The sequence below is a fragment of the Moschus berezovskii genome, chromosome 9, assembly GCF_049115385.1.
Source record: "Moschus berezovskii isolate FMDL1 chromosome 9, NW_MosBer_1.0, whole genome shotgun sequence".
Taxonomy (NCBI): Eukaryota; Metazoa; Chordata; class Mammalia; order Artiodactyla; family Moschidae; genus Moschus; species Moschus berezovskii.
Window position 1 is genome coordinate 43,290,064 of NC_142468.1, and position 19,855 is coordinate 43,309,918.

The following is a 19,855-nucleotide window of genomic DNA, read 5'->3' on the forward strand; positions in this document are numbered from 1 at the left end:
AGGGCGGTTCTCCACGCCCGTTACCTTTGCCAGCGGAACCCGCGCCGAGCACGGCCCTAGCAACGGCCTTAGCAACGTCCGGGCTCCTCCCTCTGGTGTCGCCCGGAAAGCGCTCCGCCGCGGCCAGGCGGGACCTGGGCCGGGCGCGCACCTCGGGCTCCGGCGGAGCGGAAGGCGCGTGGAGCTGTACGAGGACCCGCGGGCTGTGCAGGTCTGAGTCCCACTCTGATCCCTCGTGCGGGTCTCAGCGCTTCTGTGGGGACCGGGGTCTGGCCGCAGCCCGGCTGCTGCGGGAGTGGACGCTCCTTGGCCGGGCCCCGGCGGAGGTCGTGCTGGGTGTCGCTTGTGAGTGGGGCCCTGGTCCTTGTGCGGCCACTAGCATATTTAAGGTCTTGTGGGCCCTTTGGGGAAAGGGCGTCCAAATTTTTCCTCAAAGTTTTTTTTTTTTTCCTCTTAACCCCTAACAATTATTTTCAGTGCAGTCCGGCCCAAGAAAAGTCTGTTCAGGTAGTTAGTCCACTAGGTACCCTATTTATTTTTTTGGTGTTTGGAGTGATTTGCGGGACATTGGTTATCACTGTAGGAGAAAATTAGTACAGGCATAGTGTGTCATGCAGTGTATTTAAAATATTAAGGTTATAAATACGTAATAAGCCAAGAGGCTGTCCTTAAGTCTGAATTATTTCTTGGAAATGTAGGACAAGTCAGGAGGTTTATTAACACTGAGAGGTGCCAATTCCATGAAGTTGGATGATAAAATCACTGCTTGATTCAGAACCACAATATTTAAAAATGAGCGACTGAACTGAAACCCGTGTACCATGAAAAACTAAGGCAAGACAGTCTCTACCACAGGGTGGGTGCTATGTGTGTGTGGGGGGGCTGGGGGTGGTGAGGAGGGCATAGGCTGTTAGCCTGTACGAAAAAGGACCATTGGACCTTTACATATGACCAGTTTCTTAAAAATAGGAAAATAAAATTTAAGTGGGTTATATTTGGTACTGTTATGATCCAAAGTACAGGATAAGGAGTTTATATAATGTTCCATTGCTGTGTTGTGTGCTCACTTGTGTCCCACTCTTTGCGACCCTATGGTCTGTAGCCTGCCAGGTTCCTCTGTCCATGGGATTTTCCAGGCAAGAATACTGGAGTGGGTTGCTATTTTCTCCTCCAGGGGATCTTTCTAACCCAAGCACTGAACTCTTATCTTCTGCATGGGGATGGGGGATGGGGGTGGTAGTTAACTTATTTGTAGCCAGGAGTCTTTTGCTTTATTATTTTGGAAAAACAAGAAAAAAATCTCCTAGGCTGCAGGTCAGGTAAAGGTTGTCAGATACTTCAGTAGCAGTTGCATAGTGAATGCTTCATTTTCATAATGGTTTTGATTTAGTTAACAAGTATTTGTTGAATTCTTCATTCTGGAATTGCAGAGTGAAAGATTCTACTCTTGGGGAGTTGACTACTGCTAGGAAGGATAGCTTAACTAAAAGGTAACTCCAAATTAAAATATATTTTTCATGTTAAGTACCTGGAACTAGTAATAAGTACATGAAAGCAAAGAGGTGAAGAGATTGCAACGGGCCATCTAGAATCCTGACTTTGAGACTAAAAATACAGGATTATGTGCAAGGTAGAATTGTACAACTGGATGGAGTAATTAATTTGTGTGGTAAAGAGGATAGAAAGAGAAAAAAATTAATTTGTTTTCAATCCAAGTTGCAAAATGACAGGTGCATATCTAGGTAAAAATATTTGTTAGTTCCTTAGGAACGAAGTCTTTTTATGTTTTCTCAGTAACCCCCACAACTCCACTTGTATTTCTCACACATATTTGATGTTAAGATGTATGCTTTGAAAGTTTTGAATCATCATGTGTGCAGTAAATGATTTGTACACATTAGAAACAGGCTGTTGATTAGGTCAAGATGGATCCCTGTTCATATGGTTTTAGAGACCTTTGGAGAGAGCTCCCCATGACTTAGAACTGCAGGCCTCTTCTGTAGCCACCTTATCTACATGTGAGAGTGTTTAGGTAAGGCAAGGCAGGGAGCCATAGACTTTCCTTTGCACCGTCTCAAGGTGTTTGTGTTGTTTGATTTTTGTGGAGAAAGGACTTTTTATATAAGGCTCTGCTAATTTGGGGCTTCCCTGTTGGCTCAGCTGGGCCAAAACCTGCCTGCCAATGCAGGAGATTCAAGAGATCCTGGTTCGATCCCTGGGTCAGGAAGATCTCTTAGAGAGGGTAATGGCAACCCACTCGAGTATTCTTGCTTGGGAAATCCTGTGGACAGAGGAGCCTGGCGAGCTACAGTCCATGGGATTGCAAAAGAGTTGGACACGTCTGAATGACTAAACAACAACAAAAAAATTCATTTAGCTATATGGATGGACTGCCAAGTGGAATACGTGGAGATTTTTCTGAGGCATCTCAGGAGTGCACTTTGAGGCTCCAGAAAAACTCACCAGTAGTTTTCCATTAAACATCAAGCAACTACATTGACTTTCATGACACTGTTGGGAACTGCATACTTCACCACTAACCCTGGGCCCTATAGTGGCACATGCAGATCCCTTCATAGCTACTGGAATACCCAGGGAAGTGGAGTCGAATTGAATTGCTGCTGCTGCTGCTGCTGCTAAGTCACTTCAGTCGTGTCCGACTCTGTGGACCCCATAGACGGAAGCCCACCAGGCTGCCCCATCCCTGGGATTCTCCAGGCAAGAACACCGGAGTGGGTTGCCATTTCCTTCTCCAATGTGTGAAAGTGAAAAGTGAAAATGAAGTCGCTCAGTCGTGTCCGACCCTTAGCGACCCCACGGACTGCAGCCCACCAGGCTCCTCTATCCATGGGATTTTCCAGGCAAGAGTACTGGAGTGGCTTGCCATTGCCTTCTCCGAGCGAATTGAATTAGACCACTCCAATTGCTTTTTTAGGATGAGCCCATGATCTGGATAACTCAAGACTATTGCAGCCTAAAAATGTTTGTAAGAACCTCAGGTAACAGTAGAACAAAGCAAAACCAAGAGGATTTAGGGACCAATTAGTTTCCTAAGTTCAGTGATGAGACCTCCATTGGCTTGTGAGAATTGATCTTTTGTTGGCCAGAGAAGGATTTGTGGCTCTGATTTCTGGAAACTAATAGGATCTCTTCCCAGATTTTTAAGGCTTCTCCTGTTCTTCTAATGACTTTTTGATTTTAGCCAAGATTTCTTTACCTAGATTTATAGATGGACTCTAGAATCTAACCTGCAAACCATCTGAAATTGTGTGCAGAATACTGCATCTGTAAGTGCATTTACTAGAGAGAAGGTCGAAGACTCTCATGCAGTCTTAAAAGGATCTGAGCCTCAAGAAAAGGTAACAGCTTAATATCCTGCACTCTCCCAGTCATTGAGGGCATACTGACAAAGATAGAAGTCATTTTTAGGATTTGGAGTAGAGGTCACATAATGTTTTCCATTCGTGAGGCAAGAAGAAGGGATTGGACCATCATTTTTAAATATCACTTTGTCCTAGCAACCCAAAATGTAAACCCTTACCTAATCAGTACACATCAAAAATATTTTTTGTATTTTGGCTTTCCCCTTGGATAAATTTGGCAAGTATATTTTACTTTTCCTTCAATGACCAACATCTTTTTTCTTTGCCTTTCTTTATTTGGGTCCCAAGTTCCCTGGCATTTGCAATCTATAAAAAACTCCTGATGACTAATTAAATTAGTATCACTAACTTCTTGTTAGTAAATTACATTGTGTATTATGTTCCACTGGACTCTTTGTTCACTTTCGTTTTGGGAAACCACAAAAAGTTTCCTGTTTCTGTCACAGCATTTCTCCTCTCAGTGTTTGTACTTGAAGTGCCTGGAGTCTCATAGTTAAACACCGCAATACCATAAGGCTTTAGGTTATGAGAATCATTTTACAACTCTGGAATGCATATCAAATTAAGAGGGCCCCAGTCTCTTTTTCCCTCTAAGCATATTGTGCTTTCATCATCCTCCTTTGAACGAAATATTTAAGTGAGAAAGCCACTTTACTATTTTATCTCTAGACCTGAAGACTGAATGGTGTGTATTTTTGAAGGCAGTATGAATTCTTAGAATGGGTGAACACTGATGTTACTTTGTAAAATTTTAACGTTTATAAGATTACACTTTAATCTTTATCTATATGCCTTTATATTTTTATAGGCATATGTTTCACCTTTTGAGATACTTAAAAAATTATAATTGGTAGTGGATGCCTCTCATTTTCATGGATGTTTAGTTATATTTTTATGTGTGTTTTAATTTATGTTGGAGAGAATTACATCTTTTAGAACATAACCAACTAAATTTTACTGATTTCACCTTGTATTTTTTTCAAGGTTCAGACTGAGAATTGATGTCATGTCAGAGTGTGATTTGATGTCATAAAATGACAAGTGAAAGTCAGAGCTTGCAGGGTTGAATACATTCCTGGCTGATACTAACATAAAAACACTACATTCCTAATATAGAACAAAAGTACTGTTTCTGGAGCAAAAATAGTCACTGAGAAATAGATTGTTTGTATCTACACTTTATATTTGAAATAATTTTTCTGGAGACAACCTTCCTATTTATGGAAGGACTAGCTTTAAAAGGTATTTTTTTTTTTTTAGTTTATTGCTTTTCAATATTATATCTTAAAGCATGCTAATCTAGTGGTTTAAAAACTTACTAACATTTGTTAGTAAATACTAACGTCAGCACACAGTTGCGAATTAAATGGAGTAGTTTTCTTTGTAGAAACAGTGAGTGAAATGTTTTATGTTTTTTATTTTGCCCCTACTTTTTTCTCTAGTGCATCTACAATATGTGTTTAGAAATAAAAGTTAAACTTTGATTTGAATGAAAAATGTCTCTCAGTACACCTATATTTCTCAAAGAAAGGGAAGAAGATAATTCAAAATTTGTGGAAATACAGCAGTCACAAACTACATGCATAGCTGCAGAAGATCCTCTTCAAAACTTATGCTTAGCATCTCAAGAAGTTCTTAAAAAAGCTCAGCAAAATGGAAGATCAAAATGTCTCAAGTGTGGTGGTTCAAGAATGTTCTACTGCTATACATGTTACGTCCCAGTTGAAAATGTACCTGTTGAACATATACCACTTGTGAAGGTTGGTGAGAAATTTAATTGTTTGAAAGTAGGAGAATTGATTTTTAAAAAAGTCTGGTATATCCCTACTCTAATATCACTGATAAGCTTGATAAAAATGACATCATTATGAAAATTAATTAATAGAAAGTTTAATCCTGTAGAACTGTAAACCTATTTTTCCCCCTTGTTTCTGGAAAAAGAGACACACATTACTGAAACACTTGCATATGAGATGAATACTGTTTTTAATGAAATCAGTTACTTTTTAAAATAAATGACTATAATTCATTTACAGCATAGAAAAAATGTGGTGTAAACTTGAAAACTACAAGAAACAAGTTTACAGGCTGCATGAAGGAGCTTCAAAAACCACCTCAGGGACTGCCTGAGAAGAAAACATATCCTGAAGGATGAAGGAACTAGGGTTGATATTTGCTTAGGCAGAATCGTGAGTTTTGCCTCATTCTGTATATGGAGACAGAGCACATGTCAGTGACCAAAACTAAACTGAAATTGAAAAGACTAAGGCCTGCTCATTGGGCTGTGTTATAGTGATTTAACGCCAGATTTAAACAAATTGATTTGAATTGATTGCTTACCTTATACTTTTTGTTGCCTATCAAAACTATTTTTGTGTAGATAAAAGGTCTGTAGACCATCATGTCTCTGTAATCAAAGACTTAGTTATGTATATGTTAACTTGTCTAACAGTGACTCAAACTTTAAGTCAAATGGTTTATGAAATTTGACTGCTGCCTACTAGGACCTTAAAGAGACCAGATTCTACACATGGGCTCATTGGAACTTGCCAATAAGAAAATAAGTTTAATGTGGTGATAAAGTTCATTTAAATTTCAAGTAAGAACAATACTTTGAAGCACTCGTATTTTGTTACTCGAATTGCATTTTAGCCTACATGTTACCTTGGCAAGTCCATGGTCTGCTCAGGCGTCTAAAATGGAAAGTTTACTGGCCAAGAATAACTAAGTATAGAATCCAGTCAGCTTCATAGTTACCTCAGAAAAACTGAGAGCTTGAGCACAATAATTCTTCTAGAGTCCACGTTGTTGTTCAGTCACTAAGTCATGTTTAAACTCTTTGCCACCCCAGGCTCCTCTGCCCTCTACTCTCTCCTGGAGTTTGCTCAAATTCATGTCCATTGAGTTGGTGATGCTATCTAACCATCTTGTCCTCTGCCACCCCCTTCTTTATCTCCCTTCTCCCATTATCCTCATCTCTAATATAAGAATGTTACATTTTGAAGTATGGTTTTGGAGGTATGAACAGAATCATTTCATCTTCTGTTTATATCATAGCCACATAAAGAAAATACCCCATTAAAAGTTTCATCTTAAGATATATTTTGTTCAAAAGGATTGACGATTGGAATAATAAAAGTTAATAATATAGGGCTAATATTTTCATAGAAATTTAATAATTGAGTATTGTTTTTTAAATCCATGACCTAATGTCCACTATTTTAATTAAATGGCTGAAACACTATACCAAGAGTTTGATCAACTCTAAATGGCCTACTGGATGGTGCAAAATTTTCTGAAGTGTTTTATTTTAATTACTATATATAAAATTTTCTGAGTTACTACATATTAATAAAAAAAAATCTAAAACATTTCCTAGTTTCTACTTTATTTTTACAAATGGTTCAGCATTTGCTTTTAGATAGCCTGCTTTGGAAGGGAAGATGACTACATAATGAGTAAGTACCTCCCAAGCTATAAATTTTACTCCAGGGATTAAATTCATTAATATATATCTTATTATGCAGAAGAAAAATTTTTTAATGTCATGACAAATTCATTAATTTTTTTTAAAGTCATGACAAATGTCTTTTTTTTAAGGTGAAAAAAGGTCATCAGATGAAAGCTTCATCTATTAGAGTACTGGAATTGAAAAGATTCTCTTTGGGAAGGTTGATAATCACATGGAAAAGGCTAGAGTTTTTTGCTAATTGTATTTTGATAAATATGGGTAGAAAGTTTTGTGGTATATCTCTCATAGGAAGCATAGATTTTAGAGACCAGATTGATGGTCTTTAATGTTTGAAACAAAGCATCTCTACTTGAACTGAGTCTGGTCAACCTTAGTATTACTCTGTGCCCTGTCATTGTTTAAGATATATCTTCTTTTAAAATGTGTAAACTAGAGCACAAACATATATTTCTGTATTTCCATGACTTGACCTTTGTCTGGGCTCTCATAGTATAATTTTCAGGCTTACTTAGGAGGAACTAAAGATACCTGGACTGGCTCCCAAAAATACTTGTTGAGCACAGATATTACGTAAATGTTGTATACTTGTAGATGTTAGTCCATGCTATGCTAGTTTCATGGTTTGTGAAATACATTAGTAACTTTCAGTCCTGCATTCTTGATTTAAATAATGTCCTTCAGAGATAGCCAACTGATCAGAAATGGTGGTCATTGCCTTTGTAATTTTCAGCTCTATTCATCAGCTGTATAAGAAAGTCGGTTGTATTAGTGTTAGAATACTTTGTCATGATATGCTTTCTTTCTTTTTTTTTTCTTTCTTCTTTCCTGCCTTCCCTGAACTAAGATAATGCTGAGCTGCTACTGAGAGACCCTGGGGAAAGGGAATGTAGAGTAGCATCAGCTGGGATTGAGTTTCATGAGGAAAGTCTGATGTAGAGTTCAGCCAGAGGTAGACTGATGTAAAATCATTTGTGAACTGCCTACTTAAATAGTAAATTTTCTATCACTGGAAGTTGGTTTGATGTTTTGAAGCAGTTGCCTTCAAGTTACAAATGATCACTAGGGCTAAGTGAGAAGGTAGAAGACATCGGGTTTGAAACCCTGGATTGAAAACTAGGGATGTTTTCAATGTTATCTGGGGTGTTTATGGCCCTTTTAGGATATATAGCTTACTCTTTCCACATAATTATCCTGAACAATAAACTGTGTACAATTTGGGATCATCTAGGAGCATATAGAAACTGCCCCTTTAAAAAATACTTCTGAAGTTAATGACACAAACATGAATGAATTTCAGAATAATTATTCTGAGTGAAGGCAATCAAAAGAAAAGTGTCTATAATTTATAATTTCATTTATACAAAATTCTGGAAAATGCCAGCTAACCTAGAGTAATAGATCAGTAGTTGCCCTAGACTGTGGGTGGTAGTTGATGAGGTAAGGGGAAGGAGGGAGACACAAGAAGACTTTTGGGGACGATGGATTTGTTCATTAGCTTTATTGTGATGAATTCAAAGGTGTAGCATATGTTAAAACTCATTTGATTGTACACTTCAAATATGTGCAGTTTATTGTTTCAATCCTATCTCTTTAATAAATCTGTTGTAAAAAAACAACATAGTTTTGTACTGCAGGGTAAAATAGCTGTTGCCCCAGAGTAAATACCTAGAATGTTGTCTTTTAGTGTGGGCTGGGAGCTGGAACAGTACTTACCATAACAAATAAATCATTTGAACTCTACAGTGAAAAATCCATCCCAGAAAGAATTTCTTATATGGTGGGAGAGATATGACTTGGCTTCTGTTTTCATAGTCATGGCTGAAGGCAGGATTCATACAAGCATTATACAGAAAACTAAACCAAACAAATCAGCAAAATAATAGAAAAATCTAACTCAAGAAATTTGCAAGACTATTATTTTTGCATACAGATAGGACATAATTCATAGTAATTAAATAATGAAACTAAGTAAAATAGGCAAAATGATTTTGAAAAGTTATTTTTTATATAGAGTATACCTCCTGGAACCATTCTGTTACTCTTTTTCCAATTAATAATTAATATTACATGTTGAGAATCATGATGTTAACATTAAAAGATAATACCTTTGACGTCAAAAGATGTTTTGAGGAACAAAATTTTAACCTGAGTTTTAGATCTAAAACTTTTGCCTGAGCTTATATTTCTTTGTAATATATTATAAAATTAACAGACCTGAAAGTTTATAGGAATTATAAAAAATGTTGACACAGATATTTGAATGTAAGGAATAGGACTCAGTCCATTGTGACAAATGAATATGACATTGGAACATTGCTATAAGAATCTATTAAATGATTTGAAAATAGTTCTAGTACATGATTAACGGTATTGAGATATAAATTTATGTTTGCTTTATGACTCTTACTAGTCTTAGTATTCTGTTCTAAAAAAGTATGACTCTCAAACTATAAGTGTATTTATAGGAACTTAGTGTGAGCTTGCTATTTAAGCTTTAAAGACTTTTTATTAACATAAAAATTAGAATTTTCTATTTGTTTTGTTCATTTTTCTTTTTTCTCTAAATTTTAGCTACCATTGAAGATTGACATCATTAAACATCCGAATGAAACAGATGGCAAAAGCACCGCTGTACATGCAAAACTCTTAGCACCTGAATTTGTAAATATTTATACATATCCGTGTATTCCAGAATATGAAGAAAAGGACCATGAAGTAGGCAGCTTATTTTTTTTTTTTACAGCTTTTCACATTGAATCTAAATATGAATTTTAAACTCCATTGCCTTTCTAAACTTACTTGAACATAATTTAATATTTAATGGTCTTGGGTTAACCTTCTGTAGCACTTAACAACATACAGTTTACTTCATCAGTATCTTAAAAGATCAAATGATCCTAGATGTTAGGCTTTTTTGAGTCTCTCTTTCCACTTTTTTAGTTTGTCTGTATTATTTCTTCCAATTTTTACTCTTTGCGAAAATCCCATGGATGGAGGAGCCTGGTAGGCTGCAGTCCGTGGGGTCACTAAGGGTCGGACACGACTGAGTGACTTCACTTTCACTTTTCACTTTCACGCACTGGAGAAGGAAATGGCAACCCACTCCAGTGTTCTTGCCTGGAGACTCCCAGGGACGGGGGAGCCTGGTGGGCTTCCATCTATTGGGTCACACAGAGTCGGACACGACTGAAGTGACTTAGCAGCAGCAGCAGTATTACTAGGCCTGCTTTTACTTTTCTCCTTTCTCCATTCTTGTTCATATACACGTAAAAAGGCTAATTTGATACAAACTGAGAAACGAGATTACAAACATTGAAATTTCTCCAGAAGAAAAAAAGAAAGACTAAGCTAGAAGGATTTTTAGAAATTCTTTCTAAATTAAAAGCTTTAGTACATGGCTTTTGTGATATTTATTTTGGCTACTCAGAGGCCTTCCTTGCTCATTTCTAGATTCTTAATGGATTTTCACCTAGTTGAAATGGTAACATTAGTGACAACAGGTCTTTACAGCTGGTCTTGTTGAAAAGTGATGTTGCTATAGATCTCAAAAAACTAGGCCTTGAATACTTCTGATAGAAACATATAAATTCTTTTAGGTCTCTTGGGAGAACATTTGTTGGTATGATAAATCTAGAAACAAAATAAAAAATCAATACATTCGTTTGTTTAAGAAAGAACTTGGTAAGTTTTTCGTTTCATATCAATATATTTGTAATTTTTGGTTGAATTTATATAGAAAATTGTGTTTGTAAATTGATATCTGAGTTTGGGATCTAGGAATATATTTGTATTTCCTTCTTTGATCAGCTAGATATCATGTCAGTTAAATAGAATGTAGTGCTAGGAAATATAAAAAGACATGATATGCTTATAACATAAGAAAACTAAGAAGCCCTGAACTCTGCTAGTCAGGTATGGGGGAAAGGTATGTGTGCATTGTGAGTGTCTGAAAAACTTTTATAACGTTGAAGTTTATAAATTTAAGATTTTAAATTTTAATAATACTTTTCATATTAAAAATGATAATCTCCCACTTTGGAAAGAGGGAAAAATATGGAGGATAAATACCCTTGATTCTGTCAACATTTGTTCATTTAACAAATATTTGCTGGGTGCCTGCTTTGTGTTAGGAGTTGTTCATACCTTGGAGGTTCTACAGTATATAAGGACTCAGTAAAAACATGCTGAAAGAAAGGAAGTACCATAATTCAGACAGTTAGATTTTTTATTTTTAAGTTTTCACTGTAATAAATATACTTATATATTCTGGGTATTGAGAGTATGTGTATGTTTAGAATTATTTTATTAAGATAAATTCCCATATTGAAATTTCATTTGACTAGAGAGTATGAACATTTCAAGACTCTTGACTTATATGGCCAAATGGCTTTCACAGAATTATGTTATTTAAACTTGACATCAGTAATAGCTTTAAAGGCTTATTATACTGTTTCCTCACCAGCATTGGCTGTATCATTTGCTCTTTGCTTATTATATAGGTGAAGATGGTATTTAATTATCAAGCACTTTTCAATGGTTCTTTTACAAAGTACCCCATACTTTGCCTTATATCTTATGAAACATTATAGAGTTTAGTTTTTTTATTTAAGATACAATTAACCTGGTTTTTATCAATAAGTGATAAAGTATAGAAGTATTTCTTGGTAGTATATTATGATTATAGGTTACTAGGGAAGAACCAAAAACTTTACCATATATGGATTAAAGAGGCACATATATTAAAACCTAATGCTTTTTTCTCAGATACTCAACAAAGTTTTTCCTCTTGAAGTTTTAAGTCTGAATTTATTAATTTTGAAGATCATAGCACACTACTAATGTAAGCTTCTTTGCTTTAGGTTGCACTTGTATTTCCTGGACCTAAATCCGTTTCAGTAAAAGATATTTCTTTTCATCTGCAAAAAAAGAGTCAAAATAGCATTAGAGGCAAAAATGATGACCTTGATAAGCCATCCATTAAACGCAAGAAAACTGAAGAACAGGATTTGAATGACAGCAAATGCAAAGACACAACACTGAAAAAAATTGTATTCATAGATAGCACCTGGAACCAAACAAACAAAATATTCACTGATGAGAGACTTCAAGGTAAATAAGAATAAAAATGTTCCATTTATTTTTTTGACTTTTCCTTCCCCCAACTTTCAAAAACTTCAAACCTACTGATATAGTCAAGAAGAGTTGCATTACCACCTTTGCTTTATTTTTCCTTCTCTATTATATGTATCTGTGTGTACTTCAGTTCAGTCGCTCAGTCGTGTCCAACTCTCCGCGACCCCATGAATCACAGCATGCCAGGCCTCCCTGTCCATCACCAACTCCCGGACTTCACTCAAACTCATGTCCACAGAGTCGGTGATGCCATCCAGCCATCTCATTCTCGGTCGTCCCCTTCTCCTCCCGCCCCCAACCTTTCCCAGCATCAGAGTCTTTTCCAGTGAGTCAACTCGTTGCATGAGGTGGCCAAAGTATTGCAGTTTCAGCTTTAGCATCAGTCCTTCCAATGAACACCCAGGATCGATCTCCCTTAGAATGGACTGGTTGGATCTCGAATTGATGCTTTTGAACTGTGGTGTGTACTTAGATATGTATATTTTTGGTTGAACCATTTGAAAGTAAGTTGCAGGCTTTACAGCTGCTGCTGCTAAGTCACGTCAGTTGTGTCCGACTCTGTGCGACCCCATAGATGGCAGCCCACCAGGCTCCCCCGTCCCTGGGATTCTCCAGGCAAGAACACTGGACTGAATTGCCATTTCCTTCTCCAATGCATGACAGTGAAAAGTAAAAGTGAAGTCGCTCAGTCGTGCCCGACTCTTAGCAACCCCATGGAGTGCAGCCTACCAGGCTCCTCCGTCCATGGGATTCTCCAGGCAAGAAGACTGGAGTGGGTTGCCGTTCTCACATCACCCTTAAATATCTAAGTATACATCCTTAAAGAAGAATGGCGTAATTGCTATACCATTATCACTATAGGAAAGTTAGCAAAAGTTCTATAATCTTTAGTCCAAATTTACATTTCCCTAATTGACCCAAAAATATTTGTTGTAGCCTTTTTCCTCTGATACAGAATGTAAACTCAGATTCCATTTGGTTATTATGTCTCTTTAGTCACTTTTAATGTAGAACAGTTACCTGTTTTTGCGTTTTATGACTTGGGCTTGTGTGAAGAGGACAGGTCAGTTGTCTGCTGGTTTTAATAATAGATTTAGTTTAAATATTTTTGTAAGGATACTTCAGATAAGGATAAATCCATGGCTGTCTACAAAAATTCTAGTTTATATATGTTGTTTTGATATAATTAATAATAGTATTCCCTTTCAGAAATGAAACTGTCCTGTTCATAACTAAAGTTGATACATCAAATAAGAGGACATAGTGTACCTTTTTCCATTACTGCTGATAACGTTAATTCCTTGATTAAAGTGGTGATTGCCAGATCTCTCCAATATAAAGTTTATTTTCTTTGTTGAAATTACTAGTAATCTATGGGGTAATACTTTTAAGACACTGAACTATTTCCCAACTGCTTTTTACGAAGTGGTTTTAGTATTTATTGATGTGTGTACATGTGTGTTAGTTGCTCATTTGTGTCCGACTCTTTGTGACCCCATGGACTATGGCCCACCAAGCTCCTCTGTCCATGGAGTTCTCCAGGCAAGAATACTGGAGTGGGTAGCCATTTCCTTCTCCGGGGGTCTTCCCGACCCAGGGTTTGAACCGGTCTCTTGCATTGCTGACAGACTATTGCCTAAATCAGTAATTACATTAAGGATTACAAAATGAGATTTTAATGTTATTATTTCTTCTACATTTGTTTGCTGGCATTCTTATGTAAAGACGAGCTTTTCTTTTTTTCTCTCTCCTTTTTCCTCTCTCTCCCACCACCTCTTTTTGGGATCATTGTGGTCTTATGGATTTCCTTTTCATTCAGTATGTTATAATCTATCATGATTATATTCTTTTTGATGCCCAAATTGTCTAAAATTTTGCCATTGGTAATGTTTCAGGTCCTTTGTGGCATGTCTTTCTGGTACAACAAGCTGACCCAAGTTCACTTGTACTTTTTTCCTGCTCCAGACCTAGAATTAATTGTTTGAAGAAACTGTGGTTCTTTTAATGGGGAATGTTTTTAGAAACCAAGATCTGGTACATTTATTACTGCTTGTATATCATTGCTTCAGTGGACAGAGCCAAGAAAAATAAATAACTATGTATTGAGTTCACATGAATCGCTCCAATTCAGATTTAACATTTCTTTCTTTTGTTTTATTTGTATATTTTTCTTTATAATGAAAAGCTTAGTTTCTAATAATTAATGATTTAAAGAGTTGCTTTACTTGCCCAAGTAACACAACTAGTCATATGAAGAATATTACCTGTCTTGTTCCCTTGTTCCTTATTCAGTTCTTTAGGCTTTTTCAGTAGTTTTTCTAAAAGCTTTGGGTTTATTTCTGGCTCTTTGGTGGCTTTATTTGTATACCATGTATGATTAGAGAGCAAGAGAGTTACCCAGTTGGTTTTAAGCAGTTTCCAAATCAGTTTCAAACTGGAAGAGCTTCTCCCAGGCAGTTATTCAAAATGTACATCATATAGAAAAGAAAGTGTATGGCACTTTTTGGAATCTTGTGTTAATTAGTCTCAAACTAAAGTGAATGACAATACTAGATTTAACTCGCTTAATTTATATAGGTTATACCCCTTGAAAACATACATGTTAGTAAGATTTCTTTGTCATTCTGGTTCTCTGTGTGATTGGGTGTATGTGTGTGAGAAAGATAGGCAGAGAGAGAAAAAGAAATGGTGTTTCTGTGTTTGGGAAGGGTGTGTATATGGAGAGTGACTGCAAAAAGAAGACAGAATAAGATTTGTAATCTTATTGCTAACGTTTGATTGATGAAACCCTAAAACCCTGCTCTTTGGAGTACTGCCTGCCATATTCCCTTGAATAGTTACAGTTGCATGTTACCCAGTTTGAAGATTTTTCCTGAGCCATTTTTCTCTAAAGCACCTTATATGGCAATGGAAAGGATCAAATGAAGAACATAAGTGGTATTAACACTTGAAAAAAATTATAAAGGGGATTATTGAGGTACAATTTAAATCTGTTAAGCCTTTGTGCTTTAGGCTTCAAATCACATTTGTACGAAAGTTTTCTGTTATTCCTTCTCAGATCACATAGAAAGTATCATATATTTCAGTTCTGTGCTACATCAGAATTTTAAATGGATTTCTTAATTCCTTCAAAATCATGAAATAAACAGATTTCTAGAGTCAGTTTTTCTACTTGTCCTACTTCAATCCCTGTCCCTTCTGACTCCTCATTGCACCACAGGAACTATTTAGGGCCCAGCATATTTATTATCTCTATATGTGTGTGAAATACCAGTTTCCAGATAAGCCAAGTTACTTCCACAAGAAACAACCCTTGTTTGTTATAAATCATTGCCTTTAGGTTTTAAAACATTTTATCATTTGATGGGATTAAGCTGAACAAACCAACTCTAAATTTCTATTTAAGCCCTCAAATGTACTGTATTAGAATGTTTCTGTTTCTCTTATGAATGCTGAGATTAAGAATCCTCTTAACAATGTAACATACTCTTTTGCCAGACTTTACAGAGAAATAGCTGTGAATGTTTTACTTCTCTCAAAGCAAAACATTTGAAGTTTGAATGCCTAATTTAATCATGAAATGTAAGCCTGCAAGTGAAGAGTGGCATAATGTTCTTGAAGATTCATCATTGAAAGGCTTAGGGGAATGCATTGGGGAAGGATGGTATCTTTTGATTGGGGAAGGAGTCCAAATTACTGAAACTAGCATTTATCTCACTTCAATAAGTGGTGCTGGGTGAACTGAACAGCTCCTTGTAAAAGAATGAAATTAAAATATTCTCTAATACCATATATAATAATAAACTCAAAATGGATTAGACATAAATGTAAGACGGATACTAGAAAACTCCTAGAGGAAAACATACATGATACCCATACACAAACATACACACAATAGAATACCCCTCAGCCATTAAAAAAGAATGAAATCTTGCCATTTGCAGTAACATGGATGGACTTGGAGGGCATTATGCTAAGTGAAATAATGGAAAGACAAATATTGTATGATATCAGTTATATGTGAAATCTAAAAAAATACAAGGATTAATAAAAGAGATGCAGACTCATAGATGTAAAGAACAAACTGATGGATACCAGTGAAGGAGGGGCAATGTAGGGTTAGGATAGTAAAAGGGACAAACTATAAAGTGTAAAGTAAGCTATAAGGATGTATTGTACAGCACAGGGAATACAGCAGATATTTTATAATAACTATAAATGGGGTATAACCTTTAAAAATTGTGAATCACTATGTTGTACACTTGTAACATATAATATTGTACAACATACTTTCAATTAAAAAAGATTTGCTTTTTTTAGATTATTAGTTTTGTTTTTTGACTTGTAGTTTTCTCAGGATTCAAATTTTAAACTCACCATTTTGTTTCTGAGATTATAGCTATATTATATTCATTTTCACTACTGTATAATGTATGATTGTGTGAATATACTAAGGTTTATTCAGTCTTCTGTTGATGAAACAATTTAATTATTTCTGGTTTTTGCTACAGCACTACTATGTGCTACTATTACACACAGTGCTATTATGAACATTCTTGCACATGTGCAAGCTTCCTCTAGGAAATACCTAGAACTGGAATTGCTGTTTTGTTATGTATAAGAATGTTCAGTCTTACAGGACGATGCCAACTCTTTTCCAAAGTGTGGTATACAGGTTTATACTCCCATCATTAATGTGCAAGAATTCCTATCAGTTCATAACACCTCCTACCATTGTGTTGTCAAATGTTTGATACTTTGCCAATAGAGTGGGTATAATATAGTATCTGGTTGTAGTCATAATTTACCTTTCACTAATGACTAATTAGACTTCCCTGGTGGCTCAGATAGTAAAGCATCTGCCTACAGTACGGAATACCCGGGTTCAGTCCCTGGGTTGGGAAGATCTACTGGAGAAGGAAATGGCATCCCACTCCAGTCTTCTTGCCTGGAAAATCCCATGGACAGAGGAGCCTGGTAGGTTACAGTCCATGGAGTCGCAAAGAGTCGGACACAACTGAGGAACTTATGATTGACTGTGAATGACTAATTGGGTTGAGCATCATTTTGTTTGCTTATTTGGCCGTACATATCCTGTTCTGTGAAATATCTCTGTCCATTTTTCTAGTGTTTTGTTTTTCTTATTGATTTGTAGGAATTCTTTATATATTCTAGAATATAGATAATTATGCTTTGAAATATCTTCATGCAGTCTCTGACTCATCTTCTAAATTTCTTTATGGTATCTTTTGAAGAACTGAAATTCTTAGTGTAGAATTTATCCATCTTTCATGTTTAGCACTTCTGTTCCTTTTAAAAAATCTCTCTACCCCAATGTATTTCACCATGATAAGGCTGTGATCCAAAAGATGCTTACTTCTTGGAAGGAAAGCTATGATAAACCTAGACAGTATATTAAAAAGCAGAGACATCACTTTGCCAACAAAGGTCCGTATAGTCAAAGCTATGATATTTCTAGTAGTCATGTTCGGATGTGAGAGTTGGACCATAAAGAAGACTGAGCACCAAAGAATTGATGCTTTCGAATTGTGCTGGAGAAGACTTTTGAGAATTCCTTGGACTGCAAGGAGATCAAACCAGTCAATCCTAATAATAAAGGAAATCAATCCTGAATATGCATTGGAATGACTGATGCGGAAGCTGAAGTTCCAATACCTTGGCCACCTGATACAAAGAACCAACTTATTGGAAAAGACGCTGATGCTGGGAAAGATTGAGGGCAAAAGGAGAAGGGGGCAGTGGAGGGTGAGATGGTTGGAAGGCATCATCAACTCAATGGAAATGAATTTGAGCAAACCCCAGGAGATAGTGAATGACAGAGAAGCCTGGGATGCTGCAGTCCATGGGGTCACAAAGAGTAAGACACAACTTAGCAACTGAACAGCAACAACAGATGTCAGTTGTGTTTTTCCCTTTTCAATTATTAAGCATGTAATTAATTTATTGTTTTTGTAGTATTGTGTTAACTAAGACCTTGAGTACAGTATTGAATGGAAACCTTGTGGAGGTCATTCCTATTGTGTTACATTCTGATGATCATTGTTTTTTAAATGGAAGGTTTAGTCAGTTTATATTTGCTGTGAGTATTGATTTAGAATAAAATATGATTTTTTAAAAGGAAATTTTATTGTGAGTCCGAGTGCTTGTCTAAAGTTCTAAAAGCCTTCTGAGTTTGTATGTTGACATCTGAGTTGTAAGAGATGAGAGTGAGAGTGAAAGTGGCGCAGTCATGTCCAACTCTTTGTGACCTCATGGACTATACAATTCGTGGAATTCTCCAGGCCAGAATACTGGTGTAGAGCCTTTCCCTTCTCCAGGAGATCTTCCCAACCCAGGGATCGAACCCAGGTCTCCCACATTGCAGGCAGATTCTTTACCAGCTGAGCCACAAGGGTAGCCCAAATGATGAGAGTACTGTTGTAAAATTTCATGAGTCATTTCCTTTTTAAATATTTACGAGCACAGCATTAGCTGACTGTGTCCCCAAGGCTCTGAAACACAGATGTGACAGCTAATGAAACAGCTCTAGGTACTCTGTATATGAAGAGAGCCAAAAAGTGATCATCCAGTAGCTTTAACAGTATTAAGAACCATTAACCTGCCTATCTGGTCTCAGTGAGTTTCAGAATGAATGATGTCTTAAAAATGTCAGTTTATCAAGGAAATGAAACTCTTCTGAAAATTGGCGAACTTAGTCCTGTCACAGGTTAAAATGAAAAAAGACATTGGTAAGTAGATGACAGAGATGACCATCTTAAATGTTAACCACTTGTAACCCATTGCTATAAGGTCTGAGACTTATAGATAACTGTCATGGATAATATTTCATCCTGTGTTTTGCATTGCTTCTGTATATATCTTAATACATTTGAGAAAATACCCTGTTTGGAATTGGGATTGAAGAAGTTTAAAAAAAAAATCCTTAAAGTAATTAAGGGAAATCATTATTGTACCACACCCTGTGGTTAACATGAAATACCTATATTTTTCTTATTTGTTTTTGGCAGGGTTGCTACAAGTTGAGTTGAAAACAAGAAAAACTTGCTTTTGGCGCCATCAAAAAGGAAAGCCAGATACCTTCCTTTCCACAATTGAAGCCATTTACTACTTTCTGGTAGACTATCATACTGATATATTAAAAGAGAAATACAAAGGACAATATGATAATCTTTTATTTTTCTACTCTTTTATGCACCAGTTGATAAAGAATGCCAAGTGCCCTGGAGACAAGGAAACAAGAAAACTTACCCATTAGTTTTTTAAAAGTTACTTAATGTAATTTTATTTTGCTAAAATCAATAAAATTATAATTGTGCTTTGTTTATTCCTAGGAAATATTCATGTGTAATGTCTGTAAGACCACTTGAAAAAATAAGGTTTTATTTATTTTACTGCATATTTTTAAAAATGATATTTCTAAGGGAATTTTCAGAGATGGTATTGACTGAAAAATTAATTTCAGATTTAACTTGCTCGAGTTTGACAGATCTCAATTTTATTACTATATTTTAATATAATAATGTGTTATTTTATATCTATGATTAGATGTAATTAGATATTTCTTTAGAGATCTTCATATCTTTCCACCTATACTCACAGAATCTCCTCAAGATGGCAAACCTAGGCAGAACCAGAATTGTAGCTCCAGTCCTTAGGGCTGTTTCTTTAAGTCCATGTTGCCTGTGATGGACTTTTTTTTTTTAATCTGCATCTTTTTTAGGGAGGAATTGTTAATAATCATGTCCTGTCTTAGGGATGGACATATGACCCAGGTTAGCAAGCAAAATGCCTAGTGATTGATCCAGGGTAAGCACATGTTTCCTTTTTGATAAGTAATATGAATGTT

The 19,855-nt window shown here is 36.1% G+C and overlaps 1 protein-coding gene across 8 annotated transcripts; it reads left to right on the forward strand.

Annotated features, from left to right (window-relative positions):
• The first annotated feature begins 88 nt into the window (after window positions 1–88).
• On the forward strand, window positions 89–19,339 carry DTWD1 (DTW motif tRNA-uridine aminocarboxypropyltransferase 1). 8 transcript variants are annotated; one of them, XM_055435663.2, is made up of 7 exons: window positions 91–211; window positions 699–856; window positions 3,222–3,359; window positions 4,826–5,143; window positions 9,427–9,570; window positions 11,715–11,964; window positions 19,017–19,339. In XM_055435663.2, exons 4-7 carry the CDS (start codon window positions 4,880–4,882, stop codon window positions 19,262–19,264), a joined length of 906 nt encoding a protein of 301 aa, XP_055291638.1. In that variant the 5' UTR covers window positions 91–211; window positions 699–856; window positions 3,222–3,359; window positions 4,826–4,879; the 3' UTR covers window positions 19,265–19,339. The 8 variants fall into 8 exon arrangements, with proteins under 8 accessions (XP_055291637.1, XP_055291638.1, XP_055291645.1 ...); XM_055435667.2 differs by lacking the exon at window positions 91–211 and adding an exon at window positions 4,368–4,625 and having other exon boundaries at window positions 219–856; XM_055435662.2 differs by lacking the exon at window positions 699–856 and having other exon boundaries at window positions 89–211.
• Window positions 19,340–19,855: the final 516 nt, after the last annotated feature.